Source organism: Bufo bufo, chromosome 4 (assembly GCF_905171765.1).
Source record: "Bufo bufo chromosome 4, aBufBuf1.1, whole genome shotgun sequence".
In the NCBI taxonomy this organism is placed as follows: Eukaryota; Metazoa; Chordata; class Amphibia; order Anura; family Bufonidae; genus Bufo; species Bufo bufo.
In genome coordinates this window covers 622,634,132-622,657,723 of record NC_053392.1, presented here as the reverse complement: position 1 = coordinate 622,657,723, position 23,592 = coordinate 622,634,132, and the positions used below count along the sequence as shown (strand labels likewise).

At 44.6% G+C, this 23,592-nt stretch overlaps 1 protein-coding gene across 4 annotated transcripts in view; it reads right to left on the bottom strand.

Annotated features, from left to right (window-relative positions):
* Positions 1–23,592, bottom strand: part of LRFN2 (leucine rich repeat and fibronectin type III domain containing 2) — a 562,124-nt gene that overhangs the window by 173,045 nt on the left and 365,487 nt on the right. For 2 of the 4 annotated variants that reach the window (XM_040430759.1, XM_040430755.1), the window contains exon 1: positions 19,874–19,983. The exons of the other annotated variants lie outside the window; for them this stretch is intronic. In XM_040430759.1, the coding sequence (XP_040286693.1) occupies positions 19,874–19,882 (9 nt within the window). In that variant the 5' untranslated portion in view covers positions 19,883–19,983. Of the gene's footprint in view, positions 1–19,873; positions 19,984–23,592 lie in introns of those variants that run through there. 4 annotated transcript variants of the gene reach the window in all.

Below are 23,592 nucleotides of genomic sequence, written 5' to 3'. Positions count from 1 at the left end.
TATACAGCCACCACTAGAGGGAGCTCAGGAGATTACTACACACATATATATACAGCCAGCACCAAAAGGAGGTCACAAGATTACTACATACAGATATATACAGCCATCACTAGAGGAAGCTCAGGAGTTTGTTACATACAGATTCATACAGCCACCACTAAAGGAAGCTCAGGGGATTACTAAATACAAATATATAAATCCACCACTAGAGGGAGCTCAGGAGATTACTATATACAGATATATACAGCCACCAATAGGGGGAGCTCAGGGGATTACTACATACAGATATATACAGCCACCACTAGAGGGAGCTCAGGAGATTACTACATACAGATATATACAGCCACCACTAGAGGGAGCTCAGGAGATTAGTACATACAGATATATACAGCCACCACTAGAGGAGCTCAGGACATTACTACATACAGATATATACAGCCACCACTAGAGGGAGCTCAGGGGATTACTGTCTTTTAACACAATGCAGTTCATAGGTCTGGTGTTTGAGCTAGCGAATTGCATTATATATCTTCATAGCAGCTAAGACTCTGATTCTGACGCACAGCTCCTAATCTACTGCTTAGAGCTAAATGATAAGAATTTCACTACCTGCAGCCACCACTAGTGGACGCTCAGGAGCCCTTTACATAAAGAAATATACAGCCGGCACTAGAGGGAGCTCAGGAGATTACTGCATACATATGTATACAGCTACCACTAGAGGGAGCTCAGGAAATTACTGCATACAGATATATACAGCGACCACTAGAGGAGTTCAGGACATTACTACATACAGATATACACTCACCTAAAGAATTATTAGGAACACCTGTTCTATTTCTCATTAATGCAATTATCTAGTCAACCAATCACATGGCAGTTGCTTCAATGCATTTAGGGGGGTGGTCCTGGTCAATACAATCTCTTGAACTCCAAACTGAATGTCAGAATGGGAAAGAAAGGCGATTTAAGCAATTTTGAGCGTGGCATGGTTGTTGGTGCCAGACGGGCCGGTCTGAGTATTTCACAATCTGCTCAGTTACTGGGATTTTCATGCACAACCATTTCTAGGGTTTACAAAGAATGGTGTGAAAAGGGAAAAACATCCAGTATGCGGCAGTCCTGTGGGCAAAAATGCCTTGTGGATGCTAGAGGTCAGAGGAGAATGGGCCGACTGATTCAAGCTGATAGAAGAGCAACGTTGACTGAAATAACCACTCGTTACAACCGAGGTATGCAGCAAAGCATTTGTGAAGCCACAACACGCACAACCTTGAGGCGGATGGGCTACAACAGCAGAAGACCCCACCGGGTACCACTCATCTCCACTACAAATAGGAAAAAGAGGCTACAATTTGCACGAGCTGACCAAAATTGGACTGTTGAAGACTGGAAAAATGTTGCCTGGTCTGATGAGTCTCGATTTCTGTTGAGACATTCAAATGGTAGAGTCCGAATTTGGCGTAAACAGAATGAGAACATGTATCCATCCTCTGATGGCTACTTCCAGCAGGATAATGCACCATGTCACAAAGCTTGAATCATTTCAAATTGGTTTCTTGAACATGACAATGAGTTCACTGTACTAGAATGGCCCCCACAGTCACCAGATCTCAACCCAATAGAGCATCTTTGGGATGTGGTGGAACGGGGGCTTCGTGCCCTGGATGTGCATTCCTCAAATCTCCATCAACTGCAAGATGCTGTCCTATCAATATGGGCCAACATTTCTAAAGAATGCTATCAGCACCTTGTGGAATCAATGCCACGTAGAATTAAGGCAGTTCTGAAGGCAAAAGGGGGTCCAACACCGTATTAGTACGGTGTTCCTAATAATTCTTTAGGTGAGTGTATACAGACACACTAGAGGGAGCTCAGGAGATTACTACATACAGATATATACAGCCACCACTAGATGGAGCTCAGGAGATTACTACGTACAGATATATACAGCCACCATTAGAGGGAGCTCAGGAGATTATTACATACAGATATATACAGCCACCACTAGATGGAGCTCAGGAGATTACTACATACAGATATATACAGACACCACTAGAGGGAGCTCAGGAGATTACTACATACAGATATATACAGCCACCACTAGAGGGAGCTCAGGAGATTACTGCATACAGATATATACAACCACCACTAGAGGGAGCTCAGGACATTACTACATACAGATATATACAGCCACCACTAGAGGGATCTCAGGAGATTACTACATACAGATATATACAGCCATCACTAGAAGGAGCTCAGGAGATTACTTCATACAGATATATACAGCCACCACTAGAGGGAGCTCAGGAGATTACTACATACAGATATATACAGCAACCACTAAAAATAGCTCATGAGATTACTACATACAGTTATATACAGCCTTCACTATGCAAAGCTCAGGAGATTACTATATATAGGTATATATAGCCATCACTAGAGGGAGCTCAGGAGATTACTGCATACAGATATATACAGCCATCACTAGAGGGAGCTCAGGAGATTACTGCATACAGATATATACAGCTACCACTAGAGGGAGATCCGGAGATTACTACACACAGATATATATACAGCCACCACTAGAGGGAGCTCAGGAGCTTACTATATACAGATATATACAGCCACCACTAGAGGGAGCACAGGAGATTACTACATAATGATATATACAGCCACCACTAGAGGGAGCTCATGAGATTACTACATACAGATATGTACAGCCACTACTAGAGGGAGCTCAGGAGATTACTATATACAGATATATACAGTTATCACTAGAGGGAGTTCAGGAGATTACTACATACAGATATATACAGCCACCACTAGAAAGTGCTCAGGAGATTACTACATACAGATATATACAGCTACCACTAGAGGGAGTTTAGGAGCTTACTATGTACAGATATATACAACCACCACTAGAGGGAGCTCAGGGGATTACTGTCTTTTAACACAATGCAGTTGATAGGGCTGGTGTTTGAGCTAGCGAATTGCATTTTATATATTCAAAGCAGCTAAGACTCTGATTCTGACGCACAGCTCCAAATCTACTGCTTAGAGCTAAATGATAAGAATTTCACTACCTGCAGCCACCACTAGAGGACGCTCAGGAGCCCTTTACATAAAGAAATATACAGCCGGCACTAGAGGGAGGTCAGGAGATTACTACATACAGATATATACAGCCACCACTAGAGGGAGCTCAGGAGATTATTACATACAGGTATATACAGCCACCACTAGAGGGAGCTCAGGAGATTACTACATAAAGATATATACAGCTTTGTATCAGAGAACCCCAATTCCTATAAAGATATGTTATGAAATGAATCAGCACAGAGTGCATGAGCCCTTGGGTGGAGTTTTAAACTGCAGGAGTCTAAAGTCCTTTTTGTCACTTTTCTTTACTGATGCATTTATTTTTCACAGCACACCATGTGGTCAGATACGGTATTGCAAGCAAAACTGAATTATTGCAAATGACATGACATCGTTCCTACTTGATGAGAAAGCGACAAAGTGACAATGTGTCGGTGTGCCGTATAGCAAGCACAGAGCAGTTTTTAGGCCTTTGCACCCCTGGATGACTGGAACCCGCACTGCTGTTCCCATTCAAACCTTATAATGCATTATTTATTGGGCAATGTGATATTCTCATGTCATGCTCCATATCTATAATGCCATTTACTGTGTATTCCAGGCACAATCTCGTTAATGCTCCGTTTTCACTCTGTTTGTTCTCGTTAAGTTTCCATCCCCTGGCAGAACTGATAAGCCGATCCCCCATCACCCGCTACAGATGGCAGCACAGATAACGTATCACGGCACTTAGCTGTGCATACATTTCCATGTATTTTACATGTGGCTGACATCAGACAGACTCCGCTATGACACAATGTACCCGACTAACACCATTTATTTCCTATTGACCTAGATTACACTTTCTGGAATGTTCCTCTCCTCTTCCAGTCCTATAAATAATGGATGCTGTGACTTTCCTTTGATTTTATTTTTTGCTCAAAGTGCTATAAATTGTACGATGTGTGTAACTAGATTTTTTTGGTGCTCATTAACAGACTCTCATCTTTTTTTTTACTTGTGCTCTTACTTCAACCTTCATATATTTTCTATTATAACACCTTCTGTGGGCGGCAGCCATCCCGACTCCCCCATACATGCATGCTTGGTTCAGAGCGTGCATGCGTTTTCAGTGGCGAGAGAGAGGAAAGTTGCTGCCAGAGCAGTCTGCTGGAGGATTATCTCCGGCTACAACAAAGGGCATCAGAATGCAAATTACCGATGTAGCAGATTTACAGTAGGGTCTATTCACACGTCCGTAAGTGTTTTGCGGTCCGCAAATTGCGGATCTGCAAAGCACGGATACCAGCCGCGTGCGTTCCGCATTTTGCCGACCACACATGGCCAGCCCAATACTAGAGATGCCTATTCTTGGGACATGCCCTATCTTTTTTGCGTGGCCACGGAACGGAACTACGGATGCGGACCGCACACATTGTTCTGTCCGCATCTTTTGCGGCCCCATTGAAATGAATGAGTCCACACCCGTTCCACCCGCAGGAGACTATTGGGAGCGGTACAACATGGATTTCCTCTATAGTACAGCTATGTGCATGATCCTTGGAAGAATGTAGAGGGTCTCTTTATTGTAGAGATTAATGGGGGAAGTTCTTTTTGGCTATCTATTGTAAGAAGCCAATGGACAACTAAGCTCTGTCCAGCATCTGGAAGGACTAGGGAGTGGAATTTTGGAATAATCATAACAGAACATAAGCTGCACCTCAGAAACATCTCAAGATCCCATCTTTTTCTTTGTGTGGAAACAAAAACTCTCATCATTGTCACAAAAACTCTCCCCTCTCCAATCTATATTAATGCAGCCGCCACGCTCATCCATCTATTCAACCACTGCACCGAGTCCTCTACCTTGTGCTAACCACAGAATTGATGCCCCTGCCCTGTGTCTGTCACTGCAAAGAAGCCTCTGCCCTGTGCTAGTCACTATACTGATGCCTCTGCTCTGTGGCTGTCACTGTACTAATGCCTCTGCCCTGTGCCTGTCACTGTACTAATGCCCCTGCCCTGTGTCTGTCACTGCAAAGAAGCCTCTGCCCTGTGCTAGTCACTATACTGATGCCTCTGCTCTGTGCCTGTCACTGTACTAATGCCTCTGCCCTGTGCCTGTCACTAGACCAGTGACCCCTCCCTGTGCTAGTCACTACATTGATGCCTCCTCTCTGTGCCAGTCACTGCACCGATGCCTCTGCCCTGTGCCTGTCACTGCACTGTCTCTGCTCTGTGCCTGTCACTGCACCAATGCCTCTTCCCTGTGCCTGTCACTGCACCAATGCCTCCGCCCTGTGCCTGTCACTGCACCAATGCCTCCGCCCTGTGCCTGTCACTGCACCAATGCCTCTGCCCTGTGCCTGTCACTGCACCAATGCCTCCGCCCTGTGCCTGTCACTGCACCAATGCCTCCACCCTGTGCCTGTCATTGCACCAATGCCTCCTCCCTGTGCCTGTCACTGCACCAATGCCTCCGCCCTGTGCCTGTCACTGCACCAATGCCTCCGCCCTGTGCCTGTCACTGCACCAATGCCTCTGCCCTGTGCCTGTCACTGCACCAATGCCTCCGCCCTGTGCCTGTCACTGCACCAATGCCTCCACCCTGTGCCTGTCATTGCACCAATGCCTCCTCCCTGTGCCTGTCACTGCACCAATGCCTCCGCCCTGTGCCTGTCATTGCACCAATGCCTCTGCCCTGTGCCTGTCACTGTACTAATGCCCCTGCCCTGTGTCTGTCACTGCAAAGAAGCCTCTGCCCTGTGCTAGTCACTATACTGATGCCTCTGCTCTGTGCCTGTCACTGTACTAATGCCTCTGCCCTGTGCCTGTCACTAGACCAGTGACCCCTCCCTGTGCTAGTCACTACATTGATGCCTCCTCTCTGTGCCTGTCACTGCACCGATGCCTCTGCCCTGTGCCTGTCACTGCACTGTCTCTGCTCTGTGCCTGTCACTGCACCAATGCCTCTTCCCTGTGCCTGTCACTGCACCAATGCCTCCGCCCTGTGCCTGTCACTGCACCAATGCCTCCGCCCTGTGCCTGTCACTGCACCAATGCCTCTGCCCTGTGCCTGTCACTGCACCAATGCCTCCGCCCTGTGCCTGTCACTGCACCAATGCCTCCACCCTGTGCCTGTCATTGCACCAATGCCTCCTCCCTGTGCCTGTCACTGCACCAATGCCTCCTCTCTGTGCCTGTCACTGCACCGATGCCTCTGCCCTGTGCCTGTCACTGCACTGTCTCTGCTCTGTGCCTGTCACTGCACCAATGCCTCTTCCCTGTGCCTGTCACTGCACCAATGCCTCCGCCCTGTGCCTGTCACTGCACCAATGCCTCCGCCCTGTGCCTGTCACTGCACCAATGCCTCTGCCCTGTGCCTGTCACTGCACCAATGCCTCCGCCCTGTGCCTGTCACTGCACCAATGCCTCCACCCTGTGCCTGTCATTGCACCAATGCCTCCTCCCTGTGCCTGTCACTGCACCAATGCCTCCGCCCTGTGCCTGTCATTGCACCAATGCCTCTGCCCTGTGCCTGTCACTGCACCGATGCCTCTGCCCTGTGCCTGTCACTGCACCAATGCCTCTGCCCTGTGCCTGTCATTGCACCAATGCCTCCGCCCTGTGCCTGTCACTGCACCAATGCCTCTGCCCTGTGCCTGTCATTGCACCAATGCCTCCGCCCTCTGCCTGTCACTGCACCAATGCCTCTGCCCTGTGCCTGTCATTGCACCAATGCCTCCGCCCTGTGCCTGTCATTGCACCAATGCCTCCGCCCTGTGCCTGTCATTGCACCAATGCCTCCGCCCTGTGCCTGTCACTGCACCAATGCCTCCGCCCTGTGCCTGTCACTGCACCAATGCCTCCGCCCTGTGCCTGTCATTGCACCAATGCCTCCGCCCTGTGCCTGTCACTGCACCAATGTCCCTGCCCTGTGCCTGTCACTGCACCAATGCCTCTGCCCTGTGCCTGTCATTGCACCAATGCCTCCGCCCTGTGCCTGTCACTGCACCAATGCCTCCGCCCTGTGCCTGTCATTGCACCAATGCCTCCGCCCTGTGCCTGTCACTGCACCAATGCCTCCGCCCTGTGTCTGTCACTGCACCAATGCCTCTGCCCTGTGCCAGAATAGGGAGGTGACCAATCTTGCGCGTGGGCTCGTCACTCACCACTATGGGACTTTTGAAAACTGTTGGGTGTGCTCACTGGGCTATTTTTTAAATTCTCATAGGGATAAATGGAGAGCACACCGCACATGCAAGGGGAAATCTCTTTCACTTCAGGGACCTTGTTCAGGAGATAGGAGAGGGTACGAGAGATGGGATTCGCACCAATTTGATGATGAGGTGATATCCTAGCAATATGCCATCCAAGATGAATTATGCCATAGAAACTACTGCCCAAAGCTACAGTTGGCAATAAAACACCACATGCTATTCTGTGCCATAACTGACCACTAAAGACCTAAAGAAACTGCAAATATGTGTGTCATAACAATTTGCAGTCTTACTTATCGTGGATATACCGTCAGCAGACATAAAATAGGTTAAAAAATAGTGAAAAAATAATGTGAAGAATAAATGTTACAAAAGCAAATTAGTTACAAATAAATAGCCAAATAAACAAGTTACGCTCTCATTTTTTCTCATTTAGTCAAAAGTACAATCCTAAAAAACTAGACATGAATTCATCCCTACGTCGCACCATGGTATGTTATTCTCTAAAGTCCTGAGAACAGGCTATAATGCAGGTCCAGGCTGAGATCAGGGAAGGCGTTCCAATAAAGTTATAAGCCAGAGCCTGTACTCGGCTTCTAGGCTTATTACTGGTATATTCCAATTCAGGCCAGCAGGTGGCAGCACTGTATTGGAATATACAGATAGTATATAGTGTATCGTATATTGTAATGGATAAAATTGATTGCATGTTGGCGTCCACTTGGGGGCCTATAAAAGGTAAAAAAATAAGTTTTTAAAAATATATTTAAAAAAATCAAAAAAGTCAACTCACACCCCTTTTCCCAAAAAAAAAATTAAAATAAATAATAAAAAAATAAACATCATCGCCTCATCTGAAAACGCCCGTACTATTTAAATAGTGAATAGCCGAAAAAAACTCAACATGGCCGATTTACAGTTTTTTCATCACTTCACCTCATCCAAAAAATGTAATAAAAAGTAATCCAAAAGTCATACACACCCAAAAAAGGGTATCAATAAAAACTACAGATTGTCCCACAAAAACAATAAGCCCTCAAACAGCTTTGTAGATGTAACTATATAAAAGTTATGGGGGGTCAGAATATGGTAATGAAAAGAAAAAAATTGTTTTTATTCATTTTTTTTTTTCAGTATTAAAACACAAGAAAAACTATACAAATGTGGCATCACCATAATCGTTCACAGTATAGTTTCAGGTGCCACAACTGCCCAAAACAGCTGATCGGCAAGGGTGCCGGGTGTCAGATCACTATATGTAGCCCAAACAGCTCCTTTAAGGGGGGTTGGAGGGACCCATTGTTTCCCAGAAACCCTTCTTAATAAGCAAAATCTTTAAAGAAACACTTTATGAAAAACTGATACACAGGATTCTTCTTTGAACAAGGTTGGAAGGGGCTGGGCATGACACAGGTTTAGAACTCCAGCTCTATCCAGAGTGCCCCTTTAGTCCTGGAAGTACGGGTGTAACGTGACACTTAACCTGTAAAATACACTGTTGCAACCAAGTATACACTGACAGCATGACAAAAGCCATGAACAAAGTGAAAGTTTGCTGCAACAATGTATTTAATGCGCTAAGTGTCAAGTGAATGATGGCCACACCTGTAGGGAAGACCTGAAGAAGGTCATGCCACCACAGGCCACCATCTGCCCAATGCACAATTTTCTTAGCAACGTGGGAGCAGATGCACAGATTGATTCTAAATAACCTCAATATCAGAGGAGAAAGACCCTCAGGAGGCCATAATGTGTGGAATGTACAGTAATGAAATCCACAGGGAAAATGGACAATTTCTGCCAGTCATTGTTAGAGGCCCTCGCCGGCGGCTCTAATACATCAGAATTGAACCTTCCATTCCAAGTACTGGGACGAGTTTAAGCTTTTAACGCTGACATTGTGTATTCTCTATAATAAAACCCTAGGGTCACTTTATTGCCAGTTAGGCGAGCTTAACACTAGTCTTAGACAATCACATTAGTTGTGGCTTTTTGCTTCTGCGAGCAATTGTACATGAAAGTAAATCATTCCGAGTGAAGCCTTCATCCACTCATGTGTGGTAAATGCTCCACTGATGTGCGAGCCTAATGCTGCCGCCATCCAGGGACATTGTGTGAAGGCTCAGACAGAACAGAACATGTGTCTGTCAATGTTTAGATTGACGTCCGATGAAATGCGCCTAATTCGAAAGTCATTGGAGAGATGACCTTCAGACCTAGAGATGGTGGTTGGGCAATCATTCAAACTCGGAGGTGGGCCTCAATTGAAGTAGCTTTAACTGGGGCCCCAAGGTGCATACCCCTAGGAATGGACCAGCGTGAGCTCCACTGACAACTTTTCCTCTAAAAGTAATATAACTGAGTCACTCCACATCATCATGGTGGATTGCTCTGGACCCAGAGGTGGAAAATGGTATGAATGGATGAGCTTGAGCTACACTGACAACTATACACCCCCATCAAACATCTGAATGTTATAGTGACTCTCTACTGCTTTCTCAGGGGCCCAGTGTGTTGTCGGTCTTCTACTACGCATGCAGGTGGCGCCCATTCTGCAGCGAAGAACTGCACGGCCAATTAGCCCACAGCTGCCTTTCATTTAATAATGAAGACCGCATTGTATGAGAATGTCATCAGCAACATCCAGCTCCTCCTTTCTGCATCTTGCTGAGTTTTCTAAGACATGGAGATCAAGAAGGATTATTTGGAAGAAGCAAAGTGAGCAAAAGATAAGGATGGTCACCCTAAGGGGTGCAGACTGGGGGTATTGGTTGGCACGCTGGCACCAGAATAATAAAGGTGTCCATCTTATTGGTATTGAATTACATATCTTAGTTTATGGCTGATGTAAGAATAAGTAAATGTAGGAATAAAAAAATAAAACTTATGCTTATAAGTCTCCCTGCACTCTCCATGCACTCTCCCTGCAGTCTCCCTGCATTCTCCCTGCACTCTCCCTGCACTCTCCATGCACTCTCCCTGCAGTCTCCCTGCATTCTCCCTGCACTCTCCATGCACTCTCCCTGCAGTCTCCCTGCATTCTCCCTGAAGTATCCCTGCACTCTCCATGCACTCTCCCTGCATTCTCCCTGCAGTCTCCCTGCACTCTCCCTGCACTCTTCCTGCATTCTCCCTGCACTCTCCATGCACTCTCCCTGCAGTCTCCCTGCATTCTCCATGCAGTCTCCCTGCATTCTCACTGCACTCTCACTGCAGTCTCCCTGCACTCTCTCTACACTGTCCCTGCATGCTCCCTGCACTCTCCCTCTCCAATATTCTTCTATTAATCATTTTCAGCAACACTGTCCCTAGCACGTCTCTCACTACACCAAGTTTCACTTTTTAACACATGCAGTCACCATTTTAGAAGAACCTGATTTGTTACCACAAAGCACAAGGAAATTTGGATTCCTTTCGAATCAAAGTTTTTCAAAGTTTTCGGACCGAATTCTGCTTTGAATGCTTTGCATCGCTCAACACTAACAGTAAGGTATTACTACTATCAGGGTCAAACTTATGGTGTGACAAATAACCATGGGGCCCAATAGCAAAGCTTAGAATGGGGCCCCACTCCATCATAAACACCTTCAACAGCATTTTGAGAACTTAACAGGATTTTCTGTTTTTGCTTTTCCGATTTTTACTCCCTGCCTTCACAGAGCCATAACTTTTTAGTTTTTCCATTCACATAGCCGTTTGAAGACTTGTTTTTTTTGTGGGACAAGTTGTACTTTCTAATGTCATAATCTAATATTGCATAGAATGTAGCAGGAAGCTGTAAAAAAAAAATCCAAATAAGGTGGAATTGGAATAAATATTTTAATATTTTAAAAGTTCATAGTTTTGAGATATAGCAATGCCTATGATGTTCACTTTTTATTGTTTATTTATTTTTATTATAGGGAAAGGGGGTGATTTGAAATTTTTGTATTTTTAATATTTTTTTTTACTTGTTTTTTATTTTTATTTTTTACACTTTAAACATGCGATGATTGGATCACTTCTGTCATAGACTCCAATGCATTAGCGATGAAGTCTATGAGAAATTTTCTATGTCCCTAAGGAGGCATGCAGCAGGATCTATCAGAGGGATCAGGCATGTCACATGGTATGAATGGCTCCCTCGATCGCTGCTATGGGAAGCCATTCCATACCCGGGAGCGCAGCGCTCCTGGGTTTTCAGTACTCACATGCTGTGGTCACAATTGACCACAAAATCTGAGTGGTTAAATGTCTGCGATTGGTGTTATTGCCGATTGCAGACATTAGCCCAGGGTGCCAGACCCTCACCGATCTGATGTTGAAGACTTATCAAGAGGAAAAATGAGCATGCTGGTTCTGTTTTAGATTACTCAATAAATCCACAATGGATCCACTGCAAAAAATAAAAATAAAAAATCCTCCACGTGTAGACTCTAGGATTGTTTGTAGCATCAATGGGCTCCAAATCATCCGTTTTAAACAGGGTCTTCTGTTAGTGGACCTTTGGGGCCCATTATTGCATTCGAGAATTGTCCGGTACTCCGGTGTACCAGACTGATCTTGTGTGAATGCAGGATATTCCATATACAGCACCTGTATATGCGCAGCTTATGGTGGTAACACCCCGAGACGTGCAAAGAGACAAATCAGCTCTGATGTCCCATAGATACAAAATACTCCAGCTTAGGGAACGTAGAGGTGATCGAACTTGCACACATGAACTCATCCCTATTCACAGGTAGTCCATGAAAATCGCCATCCACACCTCAATCAGCCATGTCCTAAGGGGGACATTTGGGCATTATATTTAGACCGGAATCGTTTGATGGATCTTCAAAGGTTGTTCATTGACGTTTTAAGGTTGATTTGAACTGAAGACGAGAATCGGGATCTCAGTTTGGAACAAAGCAACACAGCAGGAGCTCTTTGGAAGGATTTCTGTTTGTTTAGATAGCCGCAGGCCCTTGGAGTATGCTAAAAGTTGTAGTTTTGAATTTGCTTTAGAGCTGTAGGTTGTACATTAAGTGAACTGGACATTTTGTAGGCCTCAGGAGCATCTGCCACATTCAGCTGCCAATAATCTGAAGTCTACCCTTCATATTCTCAGCCTGATAAAATAGGGCTATTATTTCCATTCCGACATCATCCCGTTCCAGTTCTTGTGTCTTTGATCCCATCCTCCCAACCAATTCCATGTCCATCTCCCTCTAAACCTCCTTACTTTTTTTTTCAGTTCGTCACTGCTCATATCTTGCCTGTAGAAGACAGTCTGACGGTCCTAAAGTTGCGTTGGTTCACCTCTCCGCAACCCGGTCATGTCGCGTTCCCGTTCTAAAATCCTGCTTCCACTGACGTCACATCTTTTACTAGGTCTCCAGCCTGGACTATGGATGGGACGACACTTCCGCTGTTAACGGGTCCGGAACTTTTTCCTCTTCTTGAACTCCTGAATCCACCTCATCTGCGCAAGCGCCGGGGAGAGGAATCATTCTGGCCCAGTCTGTAGCGAATGGGACGTCCCATCCGTAGCCAAGGATGGGAACCTGGTAAAGGATGTGGTGTTGGTATAAGCAGGGTTTTCAGACGAGGGGCATTGCATGATCGGGTTCCTGAGAGGTTGATTCACCCAACTTTGGAATGGTAAGTATGTTACAAACTTTCTTAGGTGTAATAAAGGTGGGATTGCGAGACCCACTGAGTCCTAGAAAACCCCTTTAATAGCAATTATGTTTTAATTGATGATTATAATTGTAGCAATAAGATGCCCATATACCTATGTATGCCTCACATTTCAGATGAAAGCACACAGAATATAGACTGTATTTACTGCCGTGTCCCATATGCTTTATACAATCCGAAGCCCCATAGACTGTACAGACCGAGAATACAGGCTCTGCCGTGTGCATGGAGACTAACCTTTACAGATCAGTAAGTGCGTCCTCTGCCCAATATTAAAAACAACATAAAATAGAAAAATTGTAGCTTGGAAGCTTCTCAGAACATTGTCGCTCTACTGTATCCTACAGCGTGGCGCAGTATCGCGGGTTCAGCTTTCTTCGAAGTCTACCTTCACCCCCGGAAGCCTTCTTTTCATCTTTGCTCCCCTTTTTTTTTATAATTAGTGCTATTTTTGTCCATTTAATAGTAGTTAAGCTATTAATCTTAAAGACTGTAATTTCCTAAATAATCGTTCCCCCCACAGGGACAATAAGGTAAACACAAAGTGAAGTGACGCCCCCGCTGTGCGGCCGCTATTCAGCTATGTCCCTGGACGATAAGTGTTGCCGGCTTTTGTGCGAAACACAAACCTCTGAAAACTAAAAATACAGTAGGTTAGCTCTACGAACCGCCAACGCTATAGGATACAGATATTTAGGTATAGAGCGTGTTATCCGGATCACGGCATGAAAAGGAGAAAACTATACTGGTGCTACCAGTGGCCCCTCCCTTGTGACACAGTGACCCCAGATGGTTACATTGTTACACATACACTGTACTGTTACATAATGACAGAGCAAAATATTGTTACATGTATCCAAATGAACTCAATTCCAAGAGAAAGAGAGCCAGCTCTGCAGTGCCCCCTAGTGGAGGTATCTACCCTATAGTCTATGTCCTACTCTTTAACCGGTCTTAAGAATATTGACCAAACTAAGACCCTTCTCCAAAAGGAAAAGGGCAGCCATCCACAGACAGCTATCTCAGTGTTTTTGCACCACGTCAGTACATTGCAGGGTCTTCAGACGGCTGGGTGAGAAGACATGGGGGGGTCCTGTGGTTCCTTGTGCAGAGAACCAGAGCTGCTTCCTGGGAGGGTAAACTAGATTCACTATTTTAATATTAGTCCCCAGAGCAGACAATTAAATTAATATCAGACCCCCTCTATTAACCTCAGACACCATGCAAGATCCCTTTAATTCAGACCCCACATTAAGAGCAAAGAGGGTAAGTGGTACAGGCCAGTATCTATTATACTATGTAATATTATTGACCTATCATTTGGGTAGGTCATTAATATCAACTTTGTGGGGGTCCAAATCCCAGCCCCATTCCATAACAGGCACCAAAACTGCACAGCTCCATACTCCTGGTGGTGGCCGTGAATGGTACTGCAGCACTTATCCCATTTAAGTGAATGAGAGCAGCACTGCGGTACCATTCACGGTGACTACCTACTGTACAGAGCTGGTTGTCTGTGCGACCAAGAGTCGGACCCCCACCGGTCTGATATTGATGAACTTTCTTAAACATAGGCCATCAACGTTGCGGTACTAGAGAACTCCTTAAACGCAACAGATAATGGGCAATTGTCTCTTCATTTTTTATAAATCAGAAAAATCCGATATTAATATATGTAAAATATTGCAATCAAATAAAAAGCCGAGTGTAGAGACCGGAGCGCAGCTATATTACGGAAAAACACATTCAATGACTCAATGGTGTGACCTGCGAGGGAATTTTTAATGCCGGGCAGCCGCTGCCTCGTTACCAGCTTCAATCCCATCTATTTTCTGCAGCGCTTTCAAGTTTTTTTTTGTAGAAATGGGTGAAGAATTTGCATACTAATATGAGTGGAACGAGGAGAAGGGGAGGAAATCTCTGTCTCTGTTACTTTATTTTTCCTATTGGATTCAACTCACCCTTTCCACAGGGAAGCATCACCGTTTTGCCTGAAGTCAGAAAAATATCACAGGATTCAATTTAGGTTTGTAGAACAAACATATTTTTACAATAAATGAAGAATAAATGGAATAATGACCTCCCCTGCTTAAAATGTCACCGCCCCCGCAGATCACCATGGGTAGGATTTACTCCCAGTGATCAGCTCAATAAAGGGGAAACATAGTATTAGATGTAATAGCTATTGAGTCCACCACAGCAGCTCTCGAAGAGCCAGATTATTGGAAGGATTGGAAGGACTCAAGGACTCTTGCCATGAGGAATGACGGACACAATTTATGTGGACAGGCATATTCCTTCAGCCAAGAGGAAACTGCAATGATCAACATGTTTTTTTTTTTTTTAGAGAGAGGGGGGATTTGTATTGCATTCAAGTGACCCGGAAAAAATTCATACTAGATATACTAGATATAGGTAGATCTCACCTTCTAACCTAATCATCCAAAGGGGGAGTAAGTACCTCAGGATGAGTGCAGTGCCAAGGTACAACTTGAAAGACAAAAGCATGGGAATGAAAAAAATTCTCTCATTTGCCGGCCTGAGAATCTTAGAACATTTGGAGGTAGTCTTTGTCATTTCCATGGAATATACTCATTAAGACCTCTTTCTGGGTTTAGGAGTCCAGTAGGTTATCCTATCATTGATTTACAGCCTTCTCTCTATAAGTGTCCATGCAGACCTAGCTGTCAATCACTGATAAGACCGCCCAATGGACAGTCCTATCAGTGGTTGACAGCCTTCTCTCTATAAGTGTCCATGCAGACCTAGCTGTCAATCAATGATAGGACTGTCCATTGGGTGGTCTTATCAGTGGTTGACAGCCTTCTCTCTATAAGTATCCATGCAGACCTAGCTGTCAATCACTGATAAGACCACCCAATGGACAGTCCTATCAGTGATTGACTGTCTTCTCTCTATAAGTATCCATGCAGACCTAGCTGTCAATCACTGATAAGACCGCCCAATGGACAGTCCTATCAGTGGTTGACAGCCTTCTCTCTATAAGTGTCCATGCAGACCTAGCTGTCAATGAATGGTAAGACCGCCTAATGGACAGTCCTATCAGTGGTTTATGACCTTCTCTCTATAAGTGTCCATGCAGACCTAGCTGTCAATCACTGATAAGACCACCCAATGGACAGTCCTATCAGTGATTGACAGCCTCCTCTCTATAAGTGTCCATGCAGACCTAGCTGTCAATCACTGATAAGACCACCAAGCGGACAATCCTATCAGTGATTGGCAGACTTCTCTCTATAAGTGTCTATGCATACCTAGCTGTCAGTTACTGATAAGACCACCAAGTGGACAGTCCTATCAGTGATTGGCAGCCTTCTCTCTATAAGTGTCTATGCAGACCTAGCTGTCGGTCACTGATAAGACCGCCCAATGGACAGTCCTATCAGTGATTGGCAGCCTTTTCTGTATAAGTGTCCATGCAGACCTAGCTGTCAATCACTGATACGATCGCCCAATGGACAGTCCTATCAGTGATTGGCAGACTTCTCTCTATAAGTGTCCATGCAGACCTAGCTGTCAGTTTCTAATAAGACCGCCCAATAGACAGTCCTATCAGTGGTTGATAGCCTTCACTCTATAAGTGTCCATGCAGATCTAGTTGTCAATCACTAATACTTAGCTGATACTTAAAGGGGTTCTTCGGGAATTTAGACAATGAAAATACTTAAATATTACTTTAATGTAAATATTTTCCCATATACTGTTCATTATTTTTAATGGCTCGTTTTGTCTGGGGAGCAATCATTAGGAGAAACAAAATGGCCGCCATCGCATTAATATACACAAAACCTATCTTAATCACACAGGAGGACAAGTTACTTCACAAAACTGAGGCAAAGAGCTGCCTCATGCTCCTCTCCTACTTGTTAGGGGTTATGATCCTGAATACAGATTCTAAGAGCTTTAACTGAATCTCTGTGGGAATGGAGTTCATGAGGAGACATGAAGTATAGAGAGGATGGACAGGACAGGCTGTGGTGATGGAGACTGAAATCAAGTGCTGCTTATTACTACATCCCCACCTCCTTTCTGTACTTCATGTCTCTTCATGAGCTCCATTCCTACAGAGATTTAGCTGAAGATCATATTAAACTGTATTCAGGATCATAGAAGAAGATGAGGCAGCTCGTTGGCTCACTGCTCTGAAGTACCTTGTCCTCCTGTGTGATCAGGACAGGTTCTGTGTGTACAAATAGGACGGCAGCCATTTTATTCCTCCTAATGATTGCTCCCCAGACAAAACAAGCTATTATAACTAATGAAAGATATTTAGGAATATACACTCACCTAAAGAATTATTAGGAACACCTGTTCTATTTCTCATTAATGCAATTATCTAGTCAACCAATCACATGGCAGTTGCTTCAATGCATTTTGGGGTGTGGTCCTGGTCAAGACAATCTCCTGAACTCCAAACTGAATGTCAGAATGGGAAAGAAAGGTGATTTAAGCAATTTTGAGCGTGGCATGGTTGTTGGTGCCAGACGGGCCGGTCTGAGTATTTCACAATCTGCTCAGTTACTGGGATTTTCACGCACAACCATTTCTAGGGTTTACAAAGAATGGTGTGAAAAGGGAAAAACATCCAGTATGCGGCCGTCCTGTGGTTAAAAAAATGCCTTGTGGATGCTAGAGGTCAGAGGAGAATGGGCCGACTGATTCAAGCTGATAGAAGAGCAACGTTGACTGAAATAACCACTCGTTAAAACCGAGGTATGCAGCAAAGCATTTGTGAAGCCACAACACGCACAACCTTGAGGCGGATGGGCTACAACAGCAGAAGACCCCACCGGGTACCACTCATCTCCACTACAAATAGGAAAAAGAGGCTACAATTTGCACGAGCTCACCAAAATTGGTCTGTTGAAGACTGGAAAAATGTTGCCTGGTCTGATGAGTCTCGATTTCTGTTGAGACATTCAAATGGTAGAGTCCGAATTTGGCGTAAACAGAATGAGAACATGTATCCTCTGATGGCTACTTCCAGCAGGATAATGCACCATGTCACAAAGCTCCAATCATCTCACATTGGTTTCTTGAACATGACAATGAGTTCACTGCACTAAAATGGCCCCACAGTCACCAGATCTCAGCCCAATAGAGCATCTTTGGGATGTGGTGGAACGGGAGCTTCGTGCCCTGGATGTGCATCCCTCAAATCTCCATCAACTGCAAGATGCTATCCTATCAATATGGGCCAACATTTCTAAAGAATGCTATCAGCACCTTGTGGAATCAATGCCAGGTAGAATTAAGGCAGTTCTGAAGGCAAAAGGGGGTCCAACACCGTATTAGTATGGGGGCACTAATAATTCTTTAGGTGAGTGTATTTATAATAAAGTAATATTTAAGTATTTTCATTTTCCTAATTCCTGTAAGAACCCCTTTAAAGGGGTATTCCACAGGACATGCCATAAATGCCCGACAGGTGCAGATCTCACCTCTGGAACCCACTTCTATCTCAAGTATGGCACCCTATCACACTCTGCAGCGAATGGAGAGTGGCCATGCTTGCGTGGCATTCTCCATTCACTACTATGGGATTCATGCTTTATAATAGGGGATGATGAGGGCCTACGCTGTAGCATGCAACAGGGCCCCTGTTTTTAAGATAAGAATGGGCCCCTGAGGAGAGAGCCACGCCTATAGGACATTAATGGAAAATACTATGGCTATCTCATAAATGTCCAGATGAGACAACCACTTTAATGGGGTATTCCCATCTCAGACAGTCATGGCTGGGATCAGGATACCCATCTTATGCAGCAGCTAGGGTCAGAGTTACGGAAACATCCATGTCGGCTGATGTAGTGGATGACACCAAAGACCTACTCCATGTTATACCACAGGAGGGTCTTCTATTTATTCAGGTTGTACAGCATCACCCAGAAACAGCGCCACCCCTCTCCACAGGTTGTGTCTGGTATTGCAGCTGAGCAACAGTCACTTCTATGGACATGAGCTTCAGTACCAGACACAGCCTGTGATCAGGTGAGGCGCTGTTTCTTCCAATCTAAAGGATTTACAATCAGTTAGATATTTTTAAGCTCCACAAGAGAAATTTTTGTTTCAGTTTTGTCTTCTTTAACCAAGATACAACATTCAGGACAAAAAAGTAGACAGAAAATGGCACTTGGGTAAATACAGTGCAGGAGCCCCTTGATCCTCAGTAACTCATCAGAGAGCTCCCCCACACCTTACAATCTGTCAGTAATCGGGAGCCATAAGATTTATTCTCTCAGTCCCTTGCATGCAATCTAAAAGAAGGAAGCCACTTTTAAAGGGGTTGTCTATAATTTTGATATTGATGGCCTACCCCCAGGTCAGGAGGGGTCCAAAACACCGCACCACCACCCATCAGCTGTTCTGCAGTAGCTGGAACTCCACAGCACCATCCATTGTCTAGTGGCCGTAGCTGGTAACTGCAGCGCTGATCCCTCTGACATGAACTGGAGGAGTTCTGCAGTAACCAGCTCCAACCACTACACAATTGATGGAACAATGGGGTTCAGACCCCCACCGATCAGATATTGATGGTCTATCCTGAGGAATATCAGTGGATCCCTTTATCCTGTGTGAACCAGGCCCTATATTGACGATCCCACCGGATCATCAGCTCATCGGTGGAGGTCAACCCGGTCAATCAGAGGGGTATCCAAGCTATTGATACCAGAGCCTGGCTGCACATCCATCTCCGGAGTTACTGGAGGTGGCTTCTCCCTTATCTCAGGAAGCCAAGCAGCCTTCAAGATAAAGGAGAAGTGTGTCAGGCGGAGAGGAATAAGAGCCCGGGGAGCATTGAGCGACTTCACGGCACAAGTTATCACCAGAGACTCGGGTGCGATCTAAAGACGCGTTATCAATGACTGCAGAGGAGCCGGGGAAATTACCTGCGCCATCAGCCTGGGCTTTGCTCCCCACCACTGGTCGTCCAGAGACCCCGTCCTGTGTCATGTCTGCGGCTGCGGATATTTTTCAGATGGCGGCTCTGCAGCTAAAGAAATTACCAGGAATATCGTCCGGGAAGTAAGAAGGCAGAGAAGCAGCACAGAGCGAGTTCTCCCGCTCCCAGAGGAGTCCTCAGGGACCTTGTGCAGTTGTTTAGAGGAAAGTCAAGAAAACTTAGGAAAGGATGGAGCTGAGATCAGAAGAAAGATCCAGGAGTGGGGTGGAGGGGGGGGGGTACTGCGGGGACGCTGAGAGCGCAACACAACTCTGTGCCATTCTGGGTGTGTGGAAAGCTGGGTGACAACTTGTACCCGGGCAGTGCAGGAAAATGGGAGCAAAACACTGGAATATGAGATGATAGATATAGTGGATATAAAAAGTCTACGCACCCCTGTTAAAACGTCAGGTTTCTGTGATGTAAAAAAGTTGCCATAATTCCAAAAGATATGTTTGGGGCAAAAACAACACTGCGCATCACCAAAAGAACACCATCCCCACAGTGAAGCCTGGTGGTGGCAGCATCATGCGCTAAATCCTACCCATCAGTGCCGGTGACGTCATTGTGTTTTCTGGCAGCCCCATGGAGAGCCCCGATACGTCACTGGATCTCCAAAAAATGCATTTGCCCTGCGCGATTTAGATGCTCCTGTCAGGGGGGCTGCCGGGTTGAAAATGGAGGTATGCCCAGGTTCAGCTCTGAACCAGGACAACCCCTTTAAGCTAGAGGGAATTATGAACAGTTCCAAATACCAGTCCATATTGGCCCAAAACCTTCAGGCTTCTGCTAGAAAGCTGAACATGAAGAGGAACTTCATCTTTCAGCATGACAACGACCCAAAGCATACATCCAAATCAACAAAGGAATGGCTTCACCAGAAGAAGATTAAAGTTTTGGAATGGCCCAGCCAGAGCCCAGACCTGAATCCGATTGAAAATCTGTGGGGGGATCTGAATAGGGCTGTGCCCAGGAGATGCCCTCGCCATCTGACAGATTTAAAGTGTTTTTGCAAAGAAGAGTGGGCAAATCTTCCCAAGTCAAAATGTGCCATGCTGATAGACTCCTACTTAAAAAGAGTCAAAGTGGCTGGGCAGCAATGCAAACAATAGTAGAACAAAGTAGAAATAGGGGTGCCAGCGGCTGTGGCGGTGATCCTCCCGTCAAACCATAAATGAAAAAGGAAATAATATGGCACTTCCCAAAAATAGATACGTCTTTATACGCATCTGGTGAAATGAACACATATCTATTTTTGGGAGGTGCCGTGGAATTTCTTTTTTCATTTATAGATAGATAGATAATAGATAGATAGATAGATAGATAGATAGGAAATAGATAATAGATAGATAGATATTAGATAGATAGATAGATAGATAGATAGATAGATAGATAGATAGATAGATAGATAGATATTAGATAGATAGATAGATAGATAGATAGATATGAGATAGATAGATAGATAGATAGATAATAGATAGATAGATAGATAGATATGAGATAGATAGATAATAGATAGATAGATGATAGATAGATAGATAGATAGATAGATAGATAGGAGATAGATAATAGATAGATAATAGATAGATAGATAATAGATAGATAGATAGATAGATAGATAGATAGATAGATAGATGATAGATAGATAGATAGATAGATAGATAGATAGATGATAGATAGATAGATAGATAGATAGATAGATATGAGATAGATAGATAGATATGAGATAGATAGATAGATAATAGATAGATAATAGATAGATAGATAGATAGATAGATAGATATGAGATAGATAGATAGATAATTTCTCTATTTATCTTAGACCTTGTCCATATTTTTTATCTATCTATCTATCTATCTATCTATCTATCTATCTATCTATCTATCATCTATTATCTATCTATCTATCTATCTATCTATTATCTATCTATCTATCTATCTATCTATCTATCTATCTATCTATCTATCTATCTATCTATCTATCTATTTATCTATCTATCTATCTATCTATCTATCTATCTATCTATCTATCTATCTATCTATCTATCTATCTATCTATCTCTCTATCTATCTATCTATCTATCTCTCTCCCTTTCAGATTATAATGTGGGGAGATATTATGAGATCAGTAATCTGTAGATCTGATAACTGTTACTTAGATGTGATTATCTGGATATTACGTTGCGTTTAGTGACTCATGCTGCCGTTCCTCGTCATCGGGCAGGATGTGTTTTGCGGCTGCTGACAGCTGACATGTTGTGTCATTGTCACTATTTATTCCGTGTGCCAGACAATCAATATGCTCATTGTTGTACAAACATTCTTATTTTATACCAGAGATGGATTTAATGAGAACACACTCATCTCTGTTGTGAATTAACCCCGACTGCTGGCAGAGGGGTATTCCGCATGTGCAGGTGTAGTGCCGTGCCACGGAACTGGGGGATCTGCAATTGTTCTATGTAATGTAATGATATTTAAATTTTATATTGAAATGTTCTGTACATCAGGAATGATGAGTTATGGTTGGCAGTAGGTATTAAACACATGTAATTGTTTGGAGTATGTGTCTCATCATGGTGGGTTTCACTGTATGTAGGTTGTATATGGGTTGGGTCTATACATATTGTATGTATCAGTCAGTGCAACACGTTAGGCATGCTGCGACACATGCAGCAAAAAATTACATATGTCTTTAATACATTTTGTAACATTGATCCATATACATGAGCGATTGACATATACCTTTAATACATACACCATACAAAAACACTAGATTTAGTCCATTCAGACATACACTCACCTAAAGAATTATTAGGAACACCTGTTCTATTTCTCATTAATGCAATTATCTAGTCAACCAATCACATGGCAGTTACGTCAATGCATTTAGGGGGGTGGTCCTGGTCAAGACAATCTCCTGACAGGACTGGTGCAAGGATTTTTGCCACCCTAGGCAAAAGCTAATTTTGCCGCCCCCCCTCAACTCCGCCTATTGACCACACCCTTTGACCCGCCCCTTTTTTGTCGCCCACCTATTTATACAGACTTTACCCTTCATTGTGGTAAGGCCACGTTTTCTACCTCCAGCTACATACCATGTCACCCACAGATCCCACAAGTGTCACCCACAGATCTCCACAAGTGTCACATCCACAGATCCCCATAAGTGTCACATCCACAGATCCCCTAAGTGTCATCCACAGATCCCCCTAAGTGTCATCCACAGATCCCCCTAAGTGTCATCCACAGATCCCCCTAAGTGTCACCCACAGATCCCCCTAAGTGTCATCCACAGATCCCCCTAAGTGTCACCCACAGATCCCCCTAAGTGTCATCCACAGATCCCCCTAAGTGTCATCCACAGATCCCCCTAAGTGTCATCCACAGATCCCCCTAAGTGTCATCCACAGATCCCCTCCCCGCCCAGCACCGCCTCCTAGCTAATTTATTCACTTCACTTGTCGCTGAGGTAAATGCAGAGAAGCGCCGTAATCTCGCACAGGCGCACTGGATACAGTAGTCTGCGCCCGGGCCGTGTGGACTACTGGCAGACCGAGATGTGCTGGAAGACGGCGCATGCGCACTTCGCTCGACGATGCTTTTGCCAGTAGTCCGCACGGCCCGGGCGCAGGCTACTGTATCCAGTGCGCCTGTGCAAGATTAC